General features: G+C 35.8%; 1 protein-coding gene across 1 annotated transcript in view; it reads left to right on the top strand.

Annotated features, from left to right (window-relative positions):
* The window catches only part of Hdc (histidine decarboxylase), a gene marked incomplete at its 5' end in the record, with an annotated part of 294140 nt that overhangs the window by 107510 nt on the left and 165239 nt on the right, over positions 1–21391 (top strand). Inside the window, 2 exons of the mRNA XM_090413242.1 lie at positions 7453–7519; positions 19325–19484. Of these exons, the coding sequence (XP_090269368.1) occupies positions 7453–7519; positions 19325–19484 (227 nt within the window). The remainder of the gene's footprint in view (positions 1–7452; positions 7520–19324; positions 19485–21391) is intronic.

Below are 21391 nucleotides of genomic sequence, written 5' to 3'. Positions count from 1 at the left end.
AAAGTCTGCCAACAAACCATTGTCCATTGCACTTATTTAAGTTCTCTCAACAACCATGGAGCTAATTTCTTCAACACCACTTGGAGATTTGCCAGCTAATTGAGAGTTTGGATTCCAAAACTCTCAATTCCTATAGCCTTCCAATAGCTATATCTATTGTCTTTATTCATCATCCATGATGATGAATAAAGGCATGAAAAGGTTTGCTCATGTAGTTGTATTTGACAATTCTACCTAATTTGATTAATTTTACCTCATTTGAATACAATCCTATATTATCTTTTCCATTTTTTTCTACTCGACTTGCAATTATTCTACAGGATCCAAACAAGCCTATATTCCAAACAAACAACAAAAAAAAAGTAATAAAGTCCCAACAAATTATTGTCAATTGCATTATTTAAGTTCTCTCAAAAACTATGGAGCTAATTTCTTCAACACCACTTAGAGATTCATCATCTAATTGAGAGTTTTGGATTCCAAAACTCTCAATCCATAGCCATTCTTATAGCCTTCATCATCATCATGAATAAAGGCATGGAAAGGTTTGCAGAAACTCATATGGTTGTATTTGACAATTCTACCTCATTTGATAAGGTTGGGCACAGAGGCTTTACCAGACCTGCTTTATCAGACAGTTTCTGTGCCAGACCTGCCTTCTGCCCTTTGCAATTTGATGAAAAAAATTTCCTCTCTTGTCAATAACTGCTTGTCAAAGTAGGTGGTTTCACTCCTTAGATTTGCCTATCAATGCAAGAGTACTCCAGGGATATGTAATCACACCCACTCTCTTCCTTTTATGCATAAATGATCCCCTCATTGACTTCAAATTCTATCCCTAGCTTTGCTGATGACAATACATTCCATTCCTCTTCTTCATTTAGCAAATCTTTTAATGCCTAATAATTAGAAGCCTGAAGAAATATGTTGAAAGATCTTACCCACATAAAATTCCTCTGTTCTTTTACCTCTTCTTTGTCTATTTACCAGGATTTATAGCCCAAATTCTCTTAATCTCTGATCATATTTAATAATATAGATTATTAAATTCTATATTTATTCTATATTATATTTAATAATATAATATAGAATGCTATAGATTGTATGACAGTTGGAAGTTTATCATTAGTTAATGATGTCCCTAGCAGGAAATCCTTGGCACAAAATGGTGGTATGCTATCCAGCAGTAGCATATGTTTATTGGAACAAGGTTACGTCAAATTATGACCAACAATGTTATAATGAAGTAGGATCAATTATTGTAGAGAAGACTTAAATAAAATGTCAAAAAAAATTGCTAGATTAGCAAAAAAATGAAATAAATAAATAAATAAAAATAAAAATAAATTTAATAAAAAAAAGACTGGTAATTAATTATACCATGAAAAGGCCACTACTGGTAAAATAAACTTGGAAGAGTGATATATTGCAGATGTACAGAAATTGCTTACTTAGTCCATCTAAATCTGTCGGATGATGTTAACAAATGAGTTAAAAACAAACATCCACTTTAAGAGAATTGCTTGAAAATACAAAAATGTTTCTCTGCAAAATTTGACAAGCTCTGTCCAGTATGAGCAATCATATTTGACTTAATTTATGGTTCATTTCAACACCATTTGAAACAAAGATTAACAATTATTCATTGAATTTTGAAAGTACAGAAAACAAATAGTGAATACTTTTGTTTTAATGTTTTAATATATAACCTCCTATACTCTATTACTATTCTAATATTATAATGTATGCACCATGCATCAATAAATACAGGATTTAAAACTAAATTTATTATTATTATTAACATCAGATCTGGCCCGGTTATTGACATCAGTGTCCACCTGGCTGGCCAAGTGTTATCGCACCTGCTCTCCAGCCAAAAGGCTTCGGGGTCGAATTCTGCCACGGGGATGGATGTTCGTGATTGTCTGTGAAAAAACTAATGGTGGTGGTGTGCAGTAGATGGCATTGTTGTATATGATGCGGTTCACTGTAGTTGGTGGATTGAGTGGTGGAGATGGAGAGTTGTAGAGTAGGTGCCCTCCCTTAATGAGTCTTTGGACTCCTTGGAGGTGTCATATAATAATTATTATTATTATTATTATTATTATTATTATTATTATTATTTTCCACCTCCAGGAAGTCAAAAGACTCATTGAGGAAGGGATCTCCACCAATCAACCAACTGCAACTACCTTCATCATCCACACTAATGCCATCTGCTGCCAACCACCACCACCACCGCCACTAGTATTTTCACAGACAATCACAAACATCCATGTCCACAGCGCAATTTGAACCTGCAGCCTTTTGGCTGGAGAGTTGATAAGCTAATCACTCGGCCAACCAGGCTGGCATATATATATATATATATATATATATATATATATATGCCAGCCTGGCATAATAATAATAATAATAATAATCTCCAAAGTGTCCAAAAACTCACCGCAGAAGGTCCACACTCCCATACAAAAAAAGATAATCAAACCATGCTTTAAACACATTCACAGTTTCCACACTCTCAGGAATGCATTCCACTCACCAACCACCTTCCATGCAAGGAACCTGCTATGAGTTACCAAGAAAAGAAAACAACTGACATCTACACTGCATTTGAAAGGAGAGCGTGTTAAGAAGAGATCTAGTGTGTTGGCAGGATGGCGACAGTTTTCTGGTATGTTAGTGCATTGATTGTGTGTGTTAGGTTGTTGCTAATAGCGAGTTTGGTCACTGGTCTTAGAGAAAGGAAGCCAGTTGGAGCTGGATGTTGAAGACTCTGAGGAAGATGACCTCACCGTTTGGGTATGTTATTGAATATATGAAAATAAGAAATGGGAGGAACAGAAACTGAATTAAAGACATATGGAAGTACAAGTGATGTGAAAAAGACAAGCATGCTTGCAGGATGGAAGTATAACAAGAGAGAAGCAATAGGAGAGAAAACGTGAAAATAGGGACATTATGGTGCTGAGACAATATAGAGAGCATAGAGACTGGAAATAGAGATGAATGCATATCCTATGATATATTGTTTACAAGTACCAAAAGTATCAGAAGAAAAGAGTAACAGGTCTGTGCCATTGATTTTGATTTGTTCAAAAATTGTTGGTAGAAGTGAAATGGCTAGGCAAAGATGATATACTAATGGGAATAGATGTGGAAGGCTATAGTATTTTTCATGAAGATAGAAAAGGTAAGAAGGCAAGGAATGGAGATGGAATGCTGCTGATGGTAGCAAATGTGAGGTGGAGAGGATGAGATTTTTGTGGGATGTTATTAAGACCAGGACCTGTATTGAAAGTTTATTTTTCACTTGGTTAGAATATAATAAATTTAGTTTAATCCTTTATCCAAGTGTGAGCAAACAAAGTTTGTGCCTGAAAGTATCTTCAGGACTGGGGTAAGGTGGTGCAACACCAGGGCGACTCCTTGCAAAGGTGGAGCAAGCTACTATCACTCCTATCTCAGTATCTCCCATAATGCAAAACACATCTCCTTGCGGATATGTCTAATGTTATGCATTAAGGGAAGGGCCACTACCCAGACTAGTTTCGACCTTTATTGAGGTCTCTTTGGTGGGAGCCAGGCCCAAGTGGAGATACCAGCTAGAAGCATTAGCAAGGTCATCTCTACTATAGGAGTTGCCAAATGGTGTGCCACCTTTTTAATAAAATACTCTGGATTTAGAGAAAGATGTTGAAAGTTTATTCTAACCAAGTGAAAAATAAACTTTCAACATCTTTCTCTAAATCCAGAGTATTTTATTAAAAAGGTGCCACACCATTTGGCAACTCCTATAGGTAGAGATGACCTTGCTAATGCTTCTGGTTGGTATCTCCACTTGGGCCTGGCTCCCACTGAAGAGACCTCAATAAAGGTTGAAACTAGTCTGGGTAGTGGCCCTTCCCTTAATGCATATCATTAGACATATTCGCAAGGAGATGTGTTTTGCATTATGGGAGATACTGAGATAGGAGTGATAGTAGCTTGCTCCACCTTTGCCAGGAGTCGTCCTGGTGTTGCACCACCTTACCCCAGTCCTGAAGATATACTTTCAGGCACAAACTTTGTTTGCTCACACTTGGATAAAGGATTAAACTAAATTTATTATACACCAGGACCTGTGTTTGTGCATTTTGTTGTCTTCACAACAAAATGTTTATACAGATTGGATTGGCAAATAAGAAGTGGATGATCATGATGGATTAATTTAATTATGGGAATATAGATTGGAAGGAGGAGGAACAGTTACATTGGACAATGTGTAATGGAGGATACACAAAGGCTTTCATTATGTTGCTCACCATTGTCCCTCTTCCTCCCTTTTCATGTCCTCAAAAGCTCTGCATGATGTTACACTTGCAAGAATGAAATATCTTTATGAATTTCTCATTTAATATCTCAACTATATCCTCTGTAGTGGCTATAATTCTACCATTCTCACCAACGAGTATCATTCTTTCCTCTACTGTATGTTGAAAAACTCTCTAGAATACTTTGTCCTCATTAGCTAATTGCTGTTTATACTGTGCATTTGCAATCCTTACTAAGTGAGTTAGTTTTGTGGCCTGCTCTTTGTACTTCTCATGCAATGATTATTGCCACTCATCTCATGCTGCCTCCACATGACCTTTTTTTTTGAGACTATATGCTTGCTCTCTTTATTCATCAGTTTCACACCCATGTTACTTAACCTCCTGATCCTTGGATACATTCAGACATTGGTTCTGCTAGATCAGTGTTTTTCAAACTTCAGATATCCACATACCCCTTCTTAAATTTTCATTATTACCAAGTACCCCCTTATCAAATAATAAATAAAGTATATTTCATTGTAAATGTCTATGTTATTTGAATTTATATGTTCATGTAAACAAAAAATCTGATTTATTTTTAATAGAACAAAATTTGGAATAGGTTCCTCTTCATTTCCCATCCATGAAAATCCACATTTCAAGTATGGTAATTCATATCATACTTATGAAGATTTTTCATCTTCCTTGGTTCTCTAGAGATGCCAGACGACACACCCTTATCAATTTCATTTGATCCAGATCAATGTTTTCTTGTTCCTTACAGCTACTTGTATTTGCTATTTTGCTCTCTTTTGTGGGTTTATAAATCCAATGATCCATACTTAAGAATTTGAAAGCTAAAAAAAAAAAAAAAAAAATTACTATATTTACTCGAATATAACTCGCACTTTTTTCCCAAAATTGAGCTAAAAAATTGTGGTGCAAAATATATGCAGGGATTTTCGGAAACTAAAGTTTTCAGAAAAAAACTGCAAATGGTGTGACTTACCAAGAAGCTCCTACTTTCTATCGCTACTTTAGGCATCAAGAATAGTTTCCTTGTGTGCATCGTCAAAGTCATCTACCCAGATTGCTTCATCTTCTTTCCCATTATTTCAAACAAAAATTATCAGTAATTTACAAGACTTGAGATACATAGAGCAGCTATGAAGAAGTGCATGTGATTGGTGCGGTATTAACAAAAGAACGTGTGAACCAAAGACAAATTAGCATTTCAACAGTTGAGTTGAAATGCTAATTCTCTTCAACCGAAATCCATTAATATCTGAAACACATTCACTATATATTTCTTAGTTTTAACACGTTCATGACAGGGTAGTGTCAAGCAAAACCATATATTGTACCGGCAACACATGGTTTTGCTTGAGTCTATACAGCAGTTTCTGTAGTGGGAGATGTGATTCACTAGTTAGTGCCATTTTTATTCCAGTTGTCTCTAATTGCACTGTTTGTTGAGAAATATAATGATTCATAGCCAAAAATTGCCACGTACCCCTGAAGACCTTTCGCTAACCCCTGGGGGGGGGGGTACGTGTACCACACTTTGAGAAACACTGTGCTAGATAGTTCTTGAGTATTATCAAAGCAACATTAATTGCCTTTCTGCCTGATTGCATTAATGATGTCTCTCAGATGTCACCTGAACTTTTCATAATCAACAACTTTGTAATACTATTTATATTCTTGCCTGTACATGACATCAAGTTTACTCACTTCTTCATGTATCTCCTGCTCACTTACCATCAGTGGCTGATCTTCCCTACCCACTACTCTCAAGGTCTTTATAATATTACTTTCACAAGGATGAAATACATTTATGAATTGCTCATTTAACATCTCTACTATATTCTCCTCAGTGGTTATCATTTTATCATTTTCTCCAACCATTATCATCCTTCCATAATAATTTTTTCTTCTACTGACCTTATTGAAAGAAACTCCCAAATTTTTTTTGGCTTGATTAATTAACTGCTGCTCATACTATGCTTTTGCTACCCTTACCAAGTGATCACCTTTCTTGCTTACTCTTTTCTACTCCTCATGCAACTGAAATTGTCACTCATCTTGTGCTACCTTTATAAACGCTTTGTCTTCTTCCAAACTAAATGCTTAACCTCTTCATTCATACATTTCACACCTACTTATTTGAACTCCTGACTTTGGAAATGCACTCAGACATTGCCTGTGCCAGGCAGTTCCTGAATAGGTCCTAAGCTGCATTGATCTCCTTTCCATTCATTTCCTCATTCCAAAATATAATTGCAAGCTGTCTCCTGAGCTTGTCATAATCACCAGCCATATAGTTCTACATATATCCCTTTCTCACAGAAGTCTTCATATGGCTATCCACCACCTAAGTAATCATTTCATGGTTACTTTCACCAGATAGAAGGAAATTTGACACTTCATTTAACAATAACATCATCTAGGCTAGTTGTCCCTCAAAAACTCAAGCAATTCATTCACTTTTCTCCCAGATGCTGTCTTTTTCATTCTAATCTATATTATCATAATTAAATTCACCGATAATGATATCCCTTTTGTTATTAGCCTTACTAATTTGCTTAAACATTTTCAATTTACTGTCCTTCACATTACCAGGTCTATAGCAAAAAATCCAACTAGATATTTTGTCCTGTTTACCTCCACCTCAGACCATACTACCTTCAAAGCTGCTCCCACTATTTGCTTCTTGCATTTCTATCTTATTATTATTATTATTATTACGGGTATCTCCATGGAGTCAGTTGGAAAATGGAAAATCTTAGATGGGCATAATTCCTCTGCTACCATCAAAAGAATACATATCCTGATAAAGTGATCATTTTTAAATAAATCTACTTTGTTATTTTTGTTGCTGTAGGTAGGGAAGTGAGGAGTAGATTTTTTGCTCGAAGAATTGTAAAGCAAAATGCATTATCAACAACACGGAAAGTATGAAAGCATAATGATGGATTAATGTGGACATCCCTTGGTTGGTGTTGTGCCTCCATGGAGGACTGGTGTTTATGATAATGATATATTCATTATATTTGTACATTTACTATTCTCAGTATTTGAAGATATTCTTGGTAATTTTATCTCATATTTATTATGTTTTGTTTGATAATACTGTTATTATACCTTTTATATCTAGGTATGTGCCTCACTTGGAACTACTGGTGTTTGTGCATTTGACAATGTTCCAGAAATTGGACCAATATGTAAATATTCTCGTTATTATATATTATTATTATTATTATTATTATAAAGACATAAAAACTGTGTAGTGTGTGTGTGTGTGTGTGTGTGTGTGTGTGTGTGTTGTAATAGTATTAATAGTAATAAACAGAATGGGTAGAACAAGAAACCAAAAATCAAGATGAATATAAATTAAATAAAGATGTGGTAAAGCAAGCGAACAAGCAGTTAAGTAGAAATTTTAATTGTGTGCAATAAAGATAAATACTTTTGTTGAAGTACGTTTCCATTTTTTTTTTAAATAATGTATATAAGTGAGAAATTTTTAATGACTGTACTGATGTACAGTATGCAAAATGGAATTTTATTATTATTATTTTTTAATTTGACTCCTACCAATGAAAGAGTATATACCTGTTAGTACTGCAAGTACCAGGTAGGTTATGGTTTTTTTTTTTTAATTATTTTAATATTTTTATTTTTTATTTTATTTTATTTTTTGTTTATTTTGGTCTAGAGACCAACACAGAACTTTCTGAAGCCACTTCACACCTTCAGTAAGCTGAGCAGTTGTCTCAGAGGGAGCAATGAAATTCATCTCCCATGTCTACAGTTGGATTCAAATCCAGAGCCTGTTGGTTGGAAAATGAGTATGCTATTCTCAGCCAACCAGGTCAGTTTAGAGTTAACCAACTTTTGTTGAGAGTTATCACAGACATGCAAGTTAAACTAAAACAATGTTTTAGTTTAACTTGTATGTTTTGGAACCTACTGTGATCAGACAGAAGACCATTTGAAAGCTGAGGTATGGAGAGACAAATCATAATTCATATTCTTTATATCAGACTGATGTTGAAAGTTTTTTCACTTGGTTTATGCTATAAATTAAAGATGCCAAAAAATTATATTTTTGGTTTCATCCTTTATCCAAGGGTAAGCAAACAACGTTTGCAGGTGAAATCACTTTACTACTGGGCTACTTGTATATAGAAGTTAATGACTTCACATCTGCCGTAGTATCCCATAATGTAATGCATATATCCTTACGGACATGTATAATGCTATGCATTATGGGAAGGGCCACTACCCGGACCGGTTTTGACTTTCATTGAGGTCTCATCTGTGGGAACCAGACACAGAAGTGATACTAAGGTTGAAGTAATGTAGAAGTCATATTTCCATATACATGTAGTCAAAAGGCAATTAATGCAAAATCATTAGCCTCTACATGCAAGTAGTCCAGTCATGATGTTACTTACACACAGATTTTTATTTGCTTACACTTGGATAAAGGATTTAAACCGAGGATATAATTTCTTGGCATCTTTAATTTATAATATAACCAAATGAAATAACTTTCAAACATCATTCTGTAATCAAGAATATTTTAGTAATAAGGTGTGATACCTTTCAACTATTTGTATATGGAAATATGTCTTCTGCATTACTTCATCCTTAGTATCACTTCTGGGTTTGGCTTCCACTGATGAGACCTCAATAAAGGTCAAATAGATATAAACTTCTTTTTTATTAGAGCTTTGGAAGATTTAGCAGGGCTGGAGTAGGAGTTCTTATTCTTATCCCCCTCCTTGGGTCATTCTGTAATATCCAAAGGGATGCAGAAGGAAGAATCTTGGCAAAAGACTTGAGATTCTGTGGATGTGTAATGAGGTTTAGAAATATTTATACTCCATCCAGCATAAACAGCAGAACAGTGTTAGACAAAAATTCTTTCGGGGATTGGAGCTATATTTATACAGTTATATTTACCTTACGGAGTATACCGGTGTTTACCGTATACAGTGATATTTAGCTATATTTACCACTACATCATAGCAGTTGGAGAATAGAATTATCTTGAAAACTGCACATTAGACAAAATAAAGGACACCCCAGGAGAGGAAAAGTGGGATATATACAGTTGAAAACATGTCTCGACAGTGCTCAACCAGTAGACATATGAAGGATTCGCAATAGAGATAGAAATGGAAAGGCAGAAACAAGTAGAAGAAAGAAATTTTAAAATGAGATACAGCAGCACTTAGCAGATTGTCTTTCAGCTGCATTGAAGAATGCAGCTGAAAGGCAATCAATGACCCTCTGTTCAAATTAGAATAATGTTACCTGGAATTGTCATCATCATCATGCGTATCAAGGATTTGTTTTGGTAATCTTTCTGTTTTCATTCTTTGAACGTGTTCCATCCATTTATGTTTATATTTTTTAATTTTTTCTATTACTGGTTCTTGGTTTAATTCTTTCATAATTTTTTCGTTTCTTTTGTGATCAAATGGGGTATACTTTGCAGTTTTTCTCATAAACTTCATTTCTGCTGTTGTTAATCCTTGTTTGTCTTTTTGTTTTATTGTCCAGATTTCACTTCCATACATTAAGACTGGTAGAGCTAATGTATTGTATACTTTTAGTCTGGTTTGTTTTTGAACTAGGTTTGGTTTAAATATAGAGTTAATTACACCTGTTATTTTTAGATATTTTGCAATTTTTATGTTTATATCATTTTCATTTTCATATGTGGTCATACATCCTAGTTAGTTAAATTAATTAACCTGTTCTAAGATCTTGTTATCTATTACTATTTTAGTTCTTGCTGGATCTTGTTCTTTAAAGGCCATAGTTTTTGATTTTTCTGTTGATATTATCGTGCCGTAATCTTTGGCTATCTAATTTAGATCTAAAATAGCTTTCTGTAAGTTATCTTCAGAATTTGTAATTATTATTTGGTCGTCAGCAAAAAGGAGAGTGTTTAAGTTCACTGTAGGAGAAAGTTTAATACCTTGATGTAAATTTTTATTCCATTTTATTATTATTTCATTTAAGTAAATATTAAAAACAGTTGCTGAGAGGGACATCCCCACATACAATTCCAGGTAATAATGTTACCTAGAGTTGCATGCGGTTAAAATTCAAACAAGCATTAAAACAGAATATGATGGAATGGGGAAAGGAACAGGCTTTCCTTAAAAGAAAAAAGTTGGAAGTCCAGTATAATGAGAGAAGCTGGTTCATAGCAAACCAATGCAATGGTATAGAATGTAGCAACATCATTAGAAACATTAACATAGAGATAGAAGTGGAAAGGCAGAAACAAGTAAAAGAAAGAAATTTTAAAATAAGATACAGCAGCACTTAGAAGACTGCTCTTCAGCTGAATTCTTCAATAGACAATTCACTAAATTCCACAAAGAAAGGACCATCACTCAAATCTGCACTCCTTTCAAAAACACTACAAAAGTCTGTTTGAAGATAATAGTACTATGGAAAATTATAACTATTGGAACATTAATGGCTTTCCTGTTCATATCCAAGATGGGCTTGACAGACCTATTACAACATCTGAAGTTAACACAGCCTATAAAGAATGCCAGACAAGGAAACCTCTCATGTTCTATCCCTAGACCATCAGGTCTAGGAATAGAATTTGACTGTGAGATCTAGGTTTTATTCTTCCTGTTCAAGTTATATTATTTAATTCTTTTCTCTTGTTAGGACACATACCTAGAGAAAGGTATGCCATGTAGCAATGCATACCATTCTAATTCCTAATAGAGATCACATCTTAAGCAGCAGCTGGAGACCGAGTTTTCTATCTTATACCGACTACAAGATATTTTACCACATTATCAATAACAGGCTCAAAGCAGGAATGAGATACATAAGTAAAAGCACACAGGTGTATGGAGTTCCATGCTGAATAGTAGAATTTAACCTGTTTCTGCTATGTGATCTAATTCACTTTCTTATTAAGAAAAAGCATTCAGTAGCAGTGCTATCACTAGATCTTACTCAAGCATTTGATAATGTCCTGCATCCCTTTCTGTTCGACATCCTCCAGCAAATTGGCATAGATAAAAAGCTGCTATCCATTATCAAAGAGCCTATGCCAATTCAACTACCCATTTCCTAGTTAATGGGTTCCTGTCATACCCAATCAAATTCGAAAAGGAGTCAAGCAAGGTTGCCCTCTTGGTTCATTGCTCTTTGCATTGGTTTATAAACCTTTCTTACAGGAAGTAGACAATACACACACTCTGCAAGGAATAACAGTTCCTTCAAGTATGAAGGAAAATAAAGTACTGGTATATGCTGATGATGTAGTGGACACTCTGAAGGATAATGTTTCCATATATATCTTTTTTGGTATTTTGGAAAAATTCAGCAAGATCAGTGGATTAATTACTAATGCAGAGAAGACAAAATTAAAAGCTTTTGGAAAGTGGGATCTTGGAGGCATTCCTTTTGGACCTAACCCCTGAGAGAGCACCCCTCATTATACTTGGAATTCCCTTCTCCACTTACCCAATATTACCAGTTCAAGAACTTATATACAAGAACTTTGAAACCTTAGAAGACCAGCAAATAGGACCACTTTTCTATTCTTCTAATGCCATAGTACTCAAAACCATAATCTTTCCTGCTCAGTTGTATATAATAAGTATTACAGACATCACAGAAGCTGAAGAAAAGTAAGCCTGTGCAATTTTTTTGGTCCAGCCGATACCAAGAAGTTAAACAGGAATTTCTTCAACTATCAATGAAACATGAAGGATTTGGGACTTATTCTGCTATTTAAGCAATACAGCTTAAAATATCATAAAATATCATATCAGTCATACATGTTCAGACCTTCTCCTGTACTACCCGGGTTTTCATCTTCCCTTGTTTGGAGAAAATGATTATAAAGGTCCAAAAGCTGAGATTGTTCCTGAATATTACAACACTCTTTTGCCTCAAACTTCCACAGTTGGGTACTGAAAACAACACTTTGTTTCATTAATTATTGAAGTTCCAAGGATACCCTAACAGGAGGGATCTTGCTTGGAGAATTGCATATGGATGCCTTCCAGTCAATACCAACAAGTAGAGGTACTTTAACATCAGAGATCCAGTCTGTGACATCTGATACCTATTGGAAAGAGTAGAGGGCCACTGTAGAATTGCATTTTACAGCAGCTCTCTTGCCTTGCATATTTGAAACAGATTATGTAATATGTTGGGCATTCCATTGCTTACAACAGAACAGGTCACTTTTTTACAGTACCTACTACTTGTCAGCTATCGGAAGAAAATTTTGATATTCGTAATTAATGAATTAAAATACAATCTACAGAAGGTTAGAAAGAAACGTGGATTTGAAAACCAGCAATATGACATCCAAATGCTTTATAATATTGTATTGTGGAAATTTTATTGTTCATCAGATGATTTCTGTATTTAGAAAGAAGCATTCTTATAGGATTGGAGAGCAATTCCAGGCAGAGAAGACCAACTTAATGCAGTTAATTGAGATAAGGCTAACCACCTGGATATCAGTGATCTTTGTGCTTTAGTTTCAATTGGTCTTTTGGTCATTCATCTATATGAGATTGGTGAAAAGGAAAACTGATAGCCTTTGGTTATATGATTTGGTTATTTGGTTAAAAGAGCTGAGGCCTTTTCTCTATCTCTCATACTATCTATCTATCTATCTGTCTTTTCTTTCTCCTAATACTATCTGGCTCTCTTGCACCCCCTATGCTAGCTACTCTAGTCCTATGATGAGCACACCTTTACTTTTTCACCTCAATAAAGGTCGAAACCAGTCTGGGCAGTGACCCTTCCCGTAATGCAAAACATTATACATGTTCGTAAGAATATGTGTATTGCATTATGGAATACTAAGGCAAAATTATTGTGAAGTCATTAGACTGTATATACAAGTCCCAGTCGTGATGTTACTTCACATGCAAATTTTTATTTGCTTACATTTGGATAAAGTATTTAACCAAGAATATAATTTCTTGGCATCTTTAATTTCTGTCACATCATGTTCTGATTGCACTACAGATGTATTAATGTAGATACTGTTAATCTGTTTTGAAATAATATTTATGCAAATCTTTTCAAAATATATTTCTTGAAATTTAAAATATTCATGTAATACATTTGGGTAGCTAGCAAATTGTGATAAAGTATAAAATCAGATATTATTTAGAATATGTCATTGTACTATAAGTGCATTGTACTTCATTATACTATGATGAGGGAAGGAAGGTAAAGCATGCTGCCCAACGATCACTGATGTAACTGTAATATTATTGCAATTTGTGACAAGTAATCTACTTGTCTTTTAAAATAAAGTAACAAAAGTGGTATGAGAGAAAGGTATATATTACAATATTTATGGATTATGTATAGGCATTTGAAAGGGTGCTACATGACAAGTTCACAAATAGATATTGAAATTGGCTGTCTGTAACACGTTTGCTGCCAACTATGAGTATATTCGTAGTTGGTATATGAGCCTCACAAGCCAACTATGAATATACTCGTATGTCGATTACCGACCTCCTATGCCAAGCAGGAGTTAACCCATAGTATAAGCACCTTAATTTGGACCCCTGGCTTGTGAGTAAAGCAGAGAGCATGTCTGGGGGCTTGGTAGAAGGAAAATAATTTCAGCAAAAGTATAGTATATTAAATGTGAGCCTCACAAGCCAACTGTGAATATACTCGTATGTCGATTACCAACCTCCTATGCCAAGCACGAGTTAACCCATAATTTGTAAATCAAATTACGAATGGTACACTTTAAAACAATTTTCCATGCACAATGGTGGTTTTTCCTGGCACACAGGACAATAATAACGTGTTTCCCATTGTTTATTTATTTTTATTTTAATTTATGCGCTACGAGATTACTCGTAGTTGGTGTATGAAAAAAAAATTCTGTCTGATAACCGGCTACAAGATTACTCGTACTGACTTTGAAGAAGTGAAAGTGCTTGGCATGCAGTAACAAATTATGCCCGAGGAGCGTGGCAGTGAACGTGTTAAATATCAAAAAGTTGTGTATGTATGGGTGAGCATTATCTGGGAGAAATGGTTATGAGCAGGGTTCGACAAAATTCAGTCCTGGACTATTACTTCAGCCTTTATAGCAATGATGATACTATCACTAAATTTTAGGTAAATATTTAGTTATTTGCACTTAATCATAGTGGCAAGATTGTAGCTGTTCAGAAGGATTTGCTCACCATAGCTGATTAACTATAGTTTGCAAATAAACATATGTTAGTTTATAGTTGATGGCAAAGTTTGAATTTTGGGATTCAGAGATAGGAGGGCTACATGCTCTTGGTGGAAATGTACCAGAGGAAGTGGAAGAGAGGCAAGGGAAGTTGAGGTAATGGAATAGAAATCTGAAGTTCAGGAGCCATATTGCAGAAGTAATGATGGCAACCCAGATGATTGCTGCAGTATGAAAAGTATGACCAGCAGAGAACATTAGGGATGGTGGTAATAGTTCCATTGTATAAGACCATATTATTATTATTATTATTCAGGCCTCCATGGAGTTAAAAGACTGATCATGGGAGGTCCTTCCTAAGAAACACAAAGTCTATCGTACCACTCCTTAAACTCATTGACCATTCTCGCTCTCACCACTCTATCAGGCAATGCGTTCATGGTTCAACTACCCTCCATGCAAAGAAACAACTCCTCACCCTCTTGCTCACAATTTCCTTTCATAACGTCTAGGGATGCCCCCCCCCTGTCATCACTCCTTCCTGCTGTTCAACCAATTGAAAGAGCTACCCATTGTCAACCATGTAACCACCTCTCAACAGTTTAAAAGTCTCAATCATATCACCTCTCCTTCTTCTATCCACCAAACTCTGCAGCCAATCCTCATAACTAACATTGTACAGTTCTGAAACCATCTTTGTTATCCACCTTTGTATCCTTTCCACAGTTAATTTATCCCCTTCAAATCCTGGGGATCAAATCTGAGAACAATAGTCTAAGTATGGTCTGATCAGAGTCTTATACAACGGAATGATAACCCTTTTATCTCTGCAGGTCAGTGTCCTTCTCATTATTGCAGCAATCCTCTGTGTTATCTTCACCACTTTTGCAATATGTCCCGTGAATTTCAGGTTTCTATCAATCATCAACCCCAGATCTCTTGTCTCCCCTACTTTCTCCAGTTTAACTTCTCTCATAGAGTATGCAGCGTCCCATCGATGTGTCCCAAACCTCAAGACCTTACATTTTGCTGCATTAAACAGACACCCCCCATTCATTTGTCCATCTACCTAGTTTATTCAAATCCTCTTGCAGGGCTACCACATCTGCACTGTTACTGATAACCCTTCCCAGCTTCGCATCATCTGCAAACAACTGAATATCCCCCTGCAATCCATGGACAATGTCATTAATATAAAGGTTAAACAATATAAGTCCCAGTACTGAGTCCTGTGGGACCCCACTTGTAATCCTCTGCCTCCTTGAAACTTCCCCACCATACACAACTCTGATACCTATTGGACAGCCAATCCTGAATCCAGTTGACCAATCTGACATCCATACCCATTTGTTACAACTTGAATATCAGCTTCTCATGTGGCACCCTGTCAAATGCCTTTGCTAAGTCTAGGAAAATGGCAGTATATGCCTTTTCCTCATCTAACGCTCTTGTAACTTTATTATAAAAGGCTAGCATATTGCTAAAACAAGAGCTCCTCTTCACAAATCCATGTTGACTCTCACAGATAAGATTACCCTCATCTGCCCAATGCTGTATACGATCGCTCATTACTTTCTCCAAGATCTTACCAACTACTGATGACACACAAAGTGACCTATAATTGGACACTTCCAGTCTGCTACTGGCCTGATGCGATGACATTATCTTACCTTCCATTCATTCCATGTAGTGAAATACCATCCACTCCCACAGCTTTACTGACATCCAGAGTACTCAGTATTTGGAACACACTCTCCTCCTGCACCTCGAACCTGCCCTATCCCTCTGGTATTAAAATTGACTCCTCCAGGATGAAATACTCCAATAAAGTGTTCATTGAACAATTCCGCTATATCCTCGACATCAGTCCTATTCCCATTTTTATCCCACAATGTCATTCTTCCACAGTCATTTCTCCTCTTACTGGCCACATAGCTAAAAAATTCCCTAGGATTTTCTTTGGATCTTAGGGTCAATCTTTTCTCATATTCTAGTTTTGCCTTCCTTACCATACTAATCATTCTCCTCCCCTGTGTCTTATATTCTTCATGCATCTTCTCCTCGTCTGTCTCCTTATATCTCTTCCATAGCCTCTTTTTTGCATGCAGTTCCTGTTTAATATTGTTTGTCATCCACTTTACTCCAAATTGTGTCCTCTTCTTCACTTGTGGAATACAGCTTACCATTGCTGCTAACAAATATTCCTTCACAATTTCCCAATCACTAATATCCCAGTTTTCCAATTCTTCCCTCCACGAAACTTCCAAAAGTTGATGTGTAAGACTATTATAATCACTTCCCTTATAATTCCACATACGTTCCCGTCTCTTTGATACTCTTGCATGTCTATTCATCTTCCAAGTCAAAACCATATGGTCACTCTCCAACTGGTGGGAGAGATGTCATCTCAGTTATTATCAACTCTTCTGATGCTATAACCAAATCTAAAACTCTTGAACCTCATGTTCTCTCTGTTACATTTTGCCTAAGACATTTGTCCCTCAAGAATCCTAGAAATTCCATTCAATTATTGCTACATGCATCTTCCTCTCCACAATTTATACTACTGTAGTTAAAATCTCCCATAAGAATCATTCTTCTTGCACTTGCCAAGCTCAACTGTCTAAACATTTCCTGGTCCCCACCCTATGTACTCCTGGGTCTGTGGCAACATCCCACTAAATATCCTGTCTTGCCCACCTCCACCTCATACCATATGCTATCAAAATCATTAGTGTCACTGCCTTTCAAAGCCTCCACTCTTAGAGGACATAGGTCATCACTTATCATAAGCAGTACTCCACCACCATGCTTTCCCTTCCTATCCTGCCGAAAAATGCTGTGCCCAGCAATTTCAATTCCTGTTATTATATCCTCTTCTGTCAACCACGTCCCAGTTATCTCAATAATATTTGGCCAGGCTGATGCTATCAGTGCTACCAATTCCTCTCCCTTATTCTGGATACTCCTGGCATTAGTATAAAGCATAAAAATGCCATTGTTTCTGTACCCAGCATTATCCTCTCTAGACTTCACTGGGCTCAGTGTTACCTGATGTCATCCCCCCTTCTCCCAAGTGCCTATTCCCACAAGAGGCCACCCCTGCTACCATCCTCCCTGGGACACACTGACTTGTTCAGAACAGCAATCTCTCCAGATGCTTACATCCTTCCTCATTCAAATGCAAGCGATCTCTCGCATACAATTCTTCTCTGTCCTCAAATGCACTCCAAGCATCCACATATTCCAATCCTCTCTTCTGATTACTGTGCTTAGAACTGACTACTGGAATTTAAGAGAATAAAGAAACTTTAGAAAGGATATAGAAGTGGATAACAAAATGATATCAGGACTGTGTAACATTGCTTATGAGGATAAACCAGAGGGATGGAATCTGCAGAGTTTTGTGGATAGAAGATAAAGGGGGTCCTGTGATTAGGATGAATACTATTGAGAAGTATTTACTGGTTGGGCACTGAGGAGATATAGTAGAACTGAAGGAAGGGGCAAGAACAAGGACCATATTGAAGTGGAATAATTTTACTTAGTGAAAACACTTTGTTTAAAGTGGACCTCCAGTGATGAGTCTCATGAACCCATGGAAGTCCTGAATAAGAATCATAATGTTAATAATAGTCCTTACTGAAAACAAACTCAAGAAATGCAAAACTGGCCTAAAAGAAAGGACGAACTGGTCTACATCTTTATCACTTCATTTTATCACACTATCCTTATGCAATGCAACGGTTGTTTGATTGGTAGAGCCTCTGCTACTAATGGCTCGCAAAAAGTTATGCAAGTTTTAGCGCACAGTTAGTAGTTGGAAGGGATATATCATTTGATGCTGTTGGCACACTCTTCCTCAATGAGTCTTTGGACTCCTTGGAGGTGTCACATAATAATAATAATAATAATAATAATAATAATAATACCCTTCTTCCATTCTTTAGGCATTTTTCTATTTGCATGGCTTTCAATAATCAAATGGAAATAAAATTCTTATGTTTCCTTAAAAATGTAGCAAAATCTCATTCACCCCACTTCCTGTTAATGTCTAGATTACTTGATATTCTAATTAAATACATCTAAATGATATCAGGACGACCGTCGATGACTGAGAGCATGCAGACTGTGTGTAGAAGATGAAGAGGTAATGTGATTAAACATATAAACTGTTGAGAGATGGTTACAGGATTGACATTGGGGGGATCTTTTTTATGATAGAACAAGGGGAAGGATCAAAGAAAAACGGACCATTCCTGTAAGTTGGGATTGGATGTGTAAGAGGGTGAGAAGTGGCTTATTTTCATGGAAGGTAGTTAGAACATAGAATGCATTGTGTGATAGGGTAGTAAGTGCATAAATGGTGAATGAGCTTAAGGAATGATATGACATGCTTTATGTTGTCTTTAAGATGGGACCCCCACCCTTCTCCCACAAAGAGTCTTGTGACTCCATGGAGGTTCTGAATAACAATAATAAGAATAATAACCATTTTTCTTCTTTGATTCCTTGATTGCCCTAATCATCTATTTCATTCCAGATCTATTTATATTTCTTATTCTACATATACAATTTGCCACTGCTGTTAACAAATATAGCTGCCATGCTCTCATTTAATTTATCATGGTTGATAACACAAACTAATAAGAACAGAACTGTTTAATATCCTCCTACTGTCACAGCTCTATAAAAATGATTTTATTCTACAATATGATGCTATTTATTTTTATCCTTGACAAATTATGAGAAACAAATTACTTCCTCTTTATGCATGAACTTATATTTTTTTAACTTTTAGGTAAGGCAGAAAATTTATGGTTACATATTGATGCAGCTTATGCTGGTAATTCATTCATTTGCCCTGAATTTCGGAAGTTGGATGGTATTGATTATGTGCAGTCATTTTCTTTCAATCCTTCAAAATGGATGCTGGTACACTTTGATTGCAGTGCTTTGTGGTAAGTGTGTTAATTTATTTTCATGGTATTAATTACAAATTACATGGTATTAATTACAGAATGATAAGAAAACAATTAATATTTATCAACTTATTAGCTGATATTTTGCTGGTATTATATCCAGCATCTTCAGAGCACAAGAACAACTTTTGAATGTAACTCATAGTTCGATTCATTTGAACGTTGCTTTAACCATAATATTCTACCTAACTGACTGTGTGCATTGTCAGAAAATGGTGATCAGGTACAATTTTGATAGATGATATAATCCTTTTTTTTTTAAACTTTTTTTTTGTAGATACCACTGGCTCAAAGAAAGGGAAATCTGGGTGTAAATGAGAATCTCAGTTCACAAACAACTGAGAGCACTTAAAGCACTTGAGAGAGTAGTAAAAAGCAATGATGAATCTCAATTATTATGCATTTTATTTGATCATTTGGACTTCTTTGAACAAGCATGCAATCCCCTTATAACAACTAAAACACTTCTTCCATACAATAATAATCACCTTCATAATGCAGTTGGAAGAACAATGGTACATTGTGCCCTTATATTGAAAAAGGCCTAAGATTCCTCCCATCATGATGAGAGGAATATTTATATGGATTTTTTCAATTGAAGGTGAGTTAGCCAATTTCATATGGCAGTAGCAGGGTTTTTTCTCCCAGAAACTCAGGTTTTTCATCCTGCATATGGACAAATTGGCCCTTCAGAACACAAGCAATTTACATACAAAAAATACTAGTGGTGGTGGTGGGCAGTAGATGGCATTGATGTAGATGATGATGATAGTAGAGGTTCAGTGTAGTTGGTGGATGGAGTGGTGGAGAAGGAGAGCTGTAGAGTAGGTGTCCTCCCTCTATGAGTCTTTAGACTCCTTGGAGGTGTCACGAAATAATAAAATAATTCACCTCTGATAAGCTAAATCAAAGAAGATTAAAGGTGCATTACAGTATAGTAACATGTGCCATAAAATATTTATTATTATTAACACCAAACCTCAATGAAGTCAAAATACTCATTACAGGAAGTTCATACTGTTACATACAAAGCTCATCAAACTATACTTTGAATAGTTTGAGGCCCCTTCTCCCATTCTATGAAAAATAAAATTTCTTCCACATTAACCTGGTAACAGCCCTTAACTAACTTAAAGGTCTTAATGATATCCCCCCCCCCTCGCTCTTCTTCCTATTCACAAAGCTTTGCAGACTGCATTCCCTCAATCTGTCTTCATATCCCACATCTCAAAGACCAGTAGACAAGTTACCACCTTTGTCAGTCTTCTCTGGATCCTTTCCAATATGTTGTTATAATCTCTTCTTTATTTGTATATTTGTGTGTGTTCTCCTTTTCTTTCTTATTGCCCTTGTCTTTTTCCCCTTATGTTCTATTCCCTTTGTTTTGTTCTTATGTGTCTTATGTATCGTGTGGCCCTTTTAACTTCTTAGATTGCACCCTTGCTATACGATTAATTGTTATATCACGTGAACTCAGTTAAGTTGATGTCCCTTCCTAAAAATAATTCTTCTATCCCCTTTTTTCTACCACTTAAACTTTGAAGTTCCTACAAAGCAGTGACGCTGCTGGTGAATATGCCTGTGAACTAGGCTAAATCACGAGGAGAGATACTTATCTCCTATGCTAAAAGAAATCAGGAAAATTTATTTTATTTATGACTGCGCCACCTGAGTTCTTCACATAAAGCATCGGAGATATGTCATAGTACCTTTAGGATATAGCCAAATCTAATTGCGGGCTTAATTAACAGTTGTGACAATTCCCCAAATTCTTAGCATACAGGTTCAGAGTTTTGTGAGGCAGTGCATTGTACAAAGATCAGGTATATTGTACAAAGATTCCTTTCATTTTAGATTATTATTATTATTATTATTATTATTATTAT

The sequence above is a fragment of the Typopeltis vanoorti genome, chromosome 23 (genome assembly GCF_054136105.1).
Source record: "Typopeltis vanoorti isolate ZY-2024b chromosome 23, IOZ_Tvanoo_1.0, whole genome shotgun sequence".
Classification (NCBI taxonomy): Eukaryota; Metazoa; Arthropoda; class Arachnida; order Uropygi; family Thelyphonidae; genus Typopeltis; species Typopeltis vanoorti.
The sequence above is the reverse complement of the archived record's forward strand: the minus strand, read 5'-3'. Positions and strand labels throughout refer to the sequence as shown.